Source organism: Echinops telfairi, unplaced genomic scaffold (assembly GCF_000313985.2).
Source record: "Echinops telfairi isolate 266 unplaced genomic scaffold, ASM31398v2 ScPeMD7_4048;HRSCAF=4782, whole genome shotgun sequence".
Taxonomy (NCBI): domain Eukaryota; kingdom Metazoa; phylum Chordata; class Mammalia; order Afrosoricida; family Tenrecidae; genus Echinops; species Echinops telfairi.
This window is the reverse complement of record NW_022107947.1, coordinates 1,785,443-1,792,482: the sequence shown is the minus strand read 5'-3', so window position 1 is coordinate 1,792,482 and position 7,040 is coordinate 1,785,443. Positions and strand designations below refer to the sequence as shown.

At 37.9% G+C, this 7,040-nt stretch overlaps 1 protein-coding gene across 1 annotated transcript in view; it reads left to right on the top strand.

The window, feature by feature from the left end:
- The window catches only part of HERC1 (HECT and RLD domain containing E3 ubiquitin protein ligase family member 1), a 177,455-nt gene that overhangs the window by 55,050 nt on the left and 115,365 nt on the right, over positions 1-7,040 (top strand). Inside the window, exons 18-19 of the mRNA XM_045294958.1 lie at positions 1,822-2,043; positions 3,233-3,406. Coding sequence (XP_045150893.1) covers positions 1,822-2,043; positions 3,233-3,406 — 396 coding nt within the window. The remainder of the gene's footprint in view (positions 1-1,821; positions 2,044-3,232; positions 3,407-7,040) is intronic.

The window sequence follows — 7,040 nt, the reverse complement described above, 5'->3', positions numbered from 1 at the left end:
TCTTAAAGACTTGAAGATAAACAAGCGGCCATCTAGCTGAGAAGCAACAAAGCCCACATGGAAGAAGCACACCAGCCTGTGTGATCATGAGGGAGCTATCCCTGGGATCAGGTGTCAGGCATCTAAGACCCAGAACAAAATCATATCCAATGTGAATGGGGGTTGGGGGACATTGGAGTGGAGACCCAATGCTCACCTGTAGACAATTGGACATCCCCTCACAGAGGGGTCACAGAGAAGAGATGAGCCAGTCAGGGTACAGTGTAGCACTGATGAAACACTAATTTCCTCTAGTTCTTTGGTACTTCCTTCCCCCACTATCATGACCTCAGTTCTACCTTACAAATAGGATTAGACCAGAACATGCATGCTGCTACAGATAAGAGCCCACAACACAGGGAATCTAGGATAGATAAACCCTCGGGGCCAACAGTGAGAGTAGAGATACCAGGAGGATTAGGGGAGAGTGGGTGGAGAAAGAGGGAATTGATCACAAGGATCAACCTAGGGAAAAAAAAAAAAGGATCAACCTAGAACCTCCCTCCCCCCAGGGGGATGAACAACAGGAAAAGTTGGTGAGGGTTGACACAGGACCATGTAAGATATGAAAATAATATTCTATAACTTACCAAGGGAGAGGGCAAGGGAGGGAGGGGGAAGAAATGAGAATCTGATATCAGGGGCTCAAGTAGAAAAAAATGCTTTGAAAATGATGATGGCAGCGTATGTGCAAATGTGCTTGACACACTGAATGAATGTATGGATTATGATAATAGATGTAAGAGCCCCCAATAAAAGTATATTAAAAAAAATGTCTTGTGTTAACATTGGTTCTATAACCACTGAATGTAGATGAAGTTGTGTCAAATTTAAAACTGCCAGGATTCATACCTGGCACAAAGAACTCATAGAAGACTGCTCTCAGTTTATTATTTTCTACAGTATCAAAATTTTCTAAGAATCACTCTGTTTTGAATCATGTGACCTAAGTGTCATTTTATTTTGAATTTCTGTATCTGTGTTAGTAACTGATGTATTTCTATAACTCTTCTTTCTCATGTGTCCTTGCCTGAATTTACTGACAAAGTTAAACCAATCTCATGGCATGAATTTTCTCTTCTTGACAGTTTAAAAGCACATGTACATTAAACTACTTGACCCTGGGAGTCTTTTATGTAGATAGAGTGTGGCTATCAATTCCCCTTTTTTGCTTCTTGTTTTCTTCCAGCCTTTTGTTTCTTGTTAATATTTCTCAAAATATTTTTGGAAAAAAATATCCTCCAGAAAAATAAGTTTATTGTTTTTCAAACTTATTGGCATAAAATTATTCATTATATTTACTTATAGTTTTAGTGCTAGTGTAAAAAAACTCATTTAACTTTTAAATTCCTACCAGTTTTTCCTTTATTAATTTTATTTCTCTTTCCAGGTGACAATTTTTAAATTTGTATGTTTTTTTAAAACTATCTCATTGGTATTTGTTCTCATGATTATGGCTAAATGTCACTTTAGTCGATCAAATCTTGGTTGATTTTGGAGGAATGAGCTGCCTGCCGTAAGCACTTCCTTCGTAGAGGTGGGAGATTGGATCTTGATGAGGAAAGCAGGAGTAGAGCTCCATGTGCCATTTAATGCTTACCTTAAAATTAGTAACTTTACAAAGAAAAAATTTATCTGATAGCCTAATGTCTTTGAATATATTTCAAATTAGTAAAGAGAATATATATAGAAAGTACTGTCATTAGAATAGCAGACCATGAGAGACTTTTGGATCTTACAAGTACCAGATAAAGGCACCATTACTCATGATTTTGTCTTCAGGAGGCCCGGAACTGATAGATCCTGCTGGCTTGCCGTTACCTCAGCCAGCCCAGTCCTGGGTGTGGCTGGTGGATCTGGAAAGAACCCTTGCTCTGCTTATTGGGCGGTGTCTTGGTGGCATGCTTCAGGGCTCCCCTATGTCTCCAGAGGAACAGGACACTGCTTATTGGATGAAAACACCACTTTTCAGTGATGGTGTAGAAATGGACACCCCACAGTTAGGTAATGTACTACTCAAACGTTAAAGGTATATGCTTATAGTGATGCTTCCAGTGCAGATTTCTCTTATTCCAGGTTTAATTCACAAGAACTGATGGAAAGCATCAGCACTGTAGGGCCCTGAAACTAACTCAAGAGTTCTCAGGAAAGCAGTCACACCCTACAGCATCGTGTAGAGAACAGATCCCTGAACTAGAAAAAAATGTAATTCCTGGTCTCCAGTTTTATTACTTAATTTGAGGGGAGTTTGCTAACTCATAAAAATGGGCAAGTCCTTGAGTACTTGTGTTCTGTGGCCTAGAGGTTGTGAAACGGAGCAGTATAAAGCCTGGCTTCCCAGTACTCTGATCCAGCACCTCCCTGAGTGAGTGGCAGGCCCTTCTCCCCCAGCCTGCCCTGCTGTCAGGGCTGGTGGCATCTTGGGTGATTCCACGTCCATTTTCCCTTCCATTTACAGTGCTTTTGGGGGTCTCCCCTTTTGTCACATCTCTCATTGTATACCACATGCTAACTCAATCAGAATAGGAGGTCTTCTCCAATAACCTAATAGATGACCTAGATGTCTTAATTTGAATCAGTCCTTTAATCTTTCAGGGCCTCTAATTTTGATTATATAAAACAATGAGCTAGATTAGATACTTTGTATGGTTTTACTAAAAATTCATTATTTTTGTCATACGAGAGACTCAGCAAGTATCCAAGAAAAAGCCTAGGAGAAACGAGGGTGGTGGGTGGTAATGAAACGCTGAAAAAATGAGAGGAAAATTTTGCTTTAGAGGTAAGAGGGTTAGAGTGTGGAATTCAGGGGAGCAATGAAAGATTTCCTTTCTTTTCCAAATTAAGAGTGGTGACTTTCTCAGTGGCTTCCTGGTGCTCAATGGGGCTGCCGTTCTATTTTCATTAAACCCTGTTTTGTTGATTCATGCTATTCTGAACCTTAAGACAGTTAGCATCCCTGGTCTTGCCCACCAAAATGCCAACAGTCCTGTGTACATTGCTAAATTCTTCTGGAGAGGGTAGGAGGGGCGTTACAGATTGAGGAACATGAAAGAATCTGCCTCTGTGGCGTTTACTTAAACTGGTTTGGAGGAGATCATTTCATGTGCATTAAATAGATAGCTGACAAGATTTTATCGGCTCTAAAATTTGTGAGTTTTAACATTAATGACCTGAGTAATGTTTTTCTTTTTAGATAAATGTATGAGTTGCCTACTGGAAGTAGCTCTTTCAGGTAATGAAGAACAGAAGCCCTTTGATTACAAATTGCGGCCTGAAATTTCTGTCTATGTAGACTTGGCATTGGGTTGTTCAAAAGAGCCTGCACGAAGTCTATGGATCAGCATGCAGGATTATGCTGTCAGTAAAGGTAAGGCAAGGGAATAAAGAGGGTAAAGATCTATGCAGTTAACTCCATGATGACTAACATTTATGTGTTAATAGATGCAAGTTGAAAATTGCAGATATTATTTTACTTTTTTACAGAAAAGGGAATTATATCCTTTTATGGAGACCTTGGGTATTTATACTCTATACATGTATCTTGATGTGAACCCACTGTGTGAAAATTGAAATTTACATAGAAGATAAATTCGTAGGTAATGTATTTATTGAAGGAGTCTATGCTGTGTAAATGACTGTGGCATAAGAATCTGTTTAATGAAAACCTTCCCATTGCTTGCTCTAGAATAAGAACTACAAGAATACACCGTTAGACAGTTTCCTTACCTGTAAAACACTTGCCTCTATCAGATTCCTGGTGAAGATACTGATTGCAGATAAGATATATAATTAAATATAGTAGTAGGTAATTACACAAGTATATGGAAGTATTTTCACTTCTAATGTTACTTCATTAATAAAATTAGTTTTACATACAACTTTTCAATGATTGAACTGCATTCCTTTTTTAGTACCATGCTTTCCCGTTGACAATGATCTAGAGCAGTGGTTCGCAACCTTTCTAATGCCTCGACCCTTTAATACAGTTGCTCGTGTTGTGGTGATCCCCCAACCATAAAATTATTTTCATTGCCACTTCATAACTATAATTTTGCTACTGTTATAAATTGGGGGACCCTGTGAAAGGGTCGTTCGACCTCCCAAAGGGTCGCGACCCACCGGTTGAGAACCGTTGATCTAGATGGTTCAGAATCATCTATCTTTGGTAACCATTGTCCTATCGAGTTTTCCACATCTGCATGGATTTTTTCCATTCTGTGATAAAAACGATAAAAGGAAATATATTTTCACTTTTTATTGCATTTTATTTTGTGTAATGGTAAAATGAAGTATTTATTATTCATGTATTTAAAGTGCCATGGGCTGATGCCCTTGAAAGATCTTATCCTGTTCAGGTTGTTTTGTTATCACTTAGACATTCTTTGTGCTGTGTTGACCCCACCAGAGGTGCAAGTGAGGGAATGGAAACAAGAAAAAAGTGTTCTTTCTAAAATGTATCCTCTGATTTCTCATTTGCTTGAAATGTACAGTTAGACTTTCTTTTATAACACCTTATTGCTTGTTACATTGTAATAATTTTGAGAATTTAGGCCTAAGTAGGTGAATAAAAACTCATGTGACTGCATTTATTGAATGCATATATTGAATTTTTGGTAAGAATACCAAAAAAAGTAGTAAAGCCTTTGTACTAGACAAATGGAAACTTAAAAAGAAAAACAGTTCTATAGTCCTTGGTGTGGAAAGAAATGTAAATAACTTCATGAAAGTGTTTCAAAAGGGCCTTTTATGTCAAAATTGCATAAGAAGATAATTCCTACCAAATTTGAAACACAGTAAGGAATGTTACTTTCATTTGTTTTTAAAGTAAATATTACTAATCTCTTGTTTTATTTTAAATCACACCAGTTTTTGCAATATCTAACAGTTCATATTTTCAGCTTTTTTCACCTATAGAGTACGTAATTCTGAACTCGTAAATACAGTAAGGAAGCAGATAGACTTTGGGCCTCTACTTAAATCCTACCTCAGTATAAGAATGGTTTGTTCTAATAATGTGGCAATGTCTGATAATCACCTTCCCGACACTTGCTGAAAACAAAATGGGTGCATAAGCAAATGTGGTAAAGAAAGCTGATCATGTCCGGCTTGTAAAAGATACAGTGTCTGGGGTGTTAAAAGGCTTGAAGTTAAACAAGGAGCCATCTAGCAGGGAAGCAACAAAGCCCACATGGAAGAAGAAGCACACCAGTCTGTGTGATTGTGAGGTATTGACAGGAATAGGTATCAGAAATTTTTAAAAAATTAACTGACATGAAGGAACATAGGTAAGGTGGAGAACCCAAAGATCACCTGACAGTCCTTCACAAGGGCCATACGGAAGGGACTATATATATCAAGGGTGCAGTTAGAGCATGGATGAAACACACAATTATTCTTTAGTTCTTTAAAATTTTCTCCCACTATCGTGACCTTAGTTTTACCTCACTAATCTTGCTAGACCTGCATATGAACATGGGTGCAATCAAGATCTTTCAATGCACGAAAGTCAAGATGGATAAATCCCTCAGCAACAGTAAGGGGAGTAATGACTCCCTGAGGGTATGGGAAGGGAGGGAGGGGGAACTGAGTGTAATGATGACTAAATAACCCCTCTCAAAGAGAGAGAACATCAGAATTTTAGGTGATTGGATACATGGGATGGGGAAAGTTATGACAAACAAACAAACAAATATAACACTATGTAATATATTGAGGATTAAGGGCGTGGTAGGATGAGGGAAGGAGGGGATAAAGGGGAACTGATATCAAGGAGTTGAAGAAGCAAAGAAAATATTGAAAATGATGATGGCAGCAATTATGCTTGATCTAATGGAACTGTGGATTGTAATAATATCTATAAGAGCTCCTAATAAAATGTTTCCAAAAAATTTTTTAATGCTTAGTCTCAGTCCATACAGAAATGACTGGAAAACTAAGATGTAACATTTTTATCTCTGAAAATAGGTGTTTTAAATAGGGATTAAGAACAAAATAACTTGGGTTTTAATATTTTCAGTCTTGTTTGTGTTTCTTTTTGTAAGTGGCATAGGCATTCTCAAGTGAATAGTGTCTAGCAGTCATTCTGTGGCAAGGTGGACAGAAGCCTCCCTACTGCATCTGAAGTCTACTGAATATTGCTGTATTTAAAAAGTAATAAATCATTTTATTGGGGGTTCTTACAGCTCTTGTAACAATCCATACATCAATTGTATCAAGCACATCTGTACATACATTGCCATCATTTTCAAACCATTTTTTTTTCTGCTTGAGCCCTTGGTATTATCTCCTCTTTTTTCCCTCCCTCTCTGACCCACTCTCATGGACCCCTGATAAATTATAAAATATTATTATTTTCATATCATACAGTATCCACTGTCTCTTTGCCCACATTTCTGTTGTTCACACCCCTTGGCTAGGGGTTACACGTCGATCATTGTGACCAGTGTCCCCATATTGCTGTATTTTAAAGTTTAGTATTAGTGTGCTAACATAGAATTAAAGAGTGAGAAGCTACTCTTTGCACTGCTCGCTACTAACAGCGGCGTCACCAGCTGCTCCATGGAGGAAAGACAAAGCTTTCTACTCATAAAGAGTTTTAGCTTCGGAAGTCCACAAGCACAGTTCTCTTCTGTCCTATAGGTTGCTGTGAGTCAGAATCAGCTCCATGTCAGTGAGAAATGCTTTCATTTTGTTTTTTATTGAATGTATACGTCTCAGCCCAAATAGTTAATTTCTCACCCACCTAAATGTACATGAATTCATATTTATCTACTTTCATGCTTCAGGTACCAAATACGTACACACTTGGCTAGTTACTCAATAACTTCACTAGGAGGAGGTTTAAGAGACAGTATTCAAAACCATACTCTCGATTCCACTCCCCTTTCCCCAAAAGTATTCTTCCTCTAGTCTTCCTTTTTCTTTTTTAAAAATCATTTTCTTAGGGGCTCATACAACTCATCACAATCCATACATACATCAGTTGTGTAAAGCACATTTGT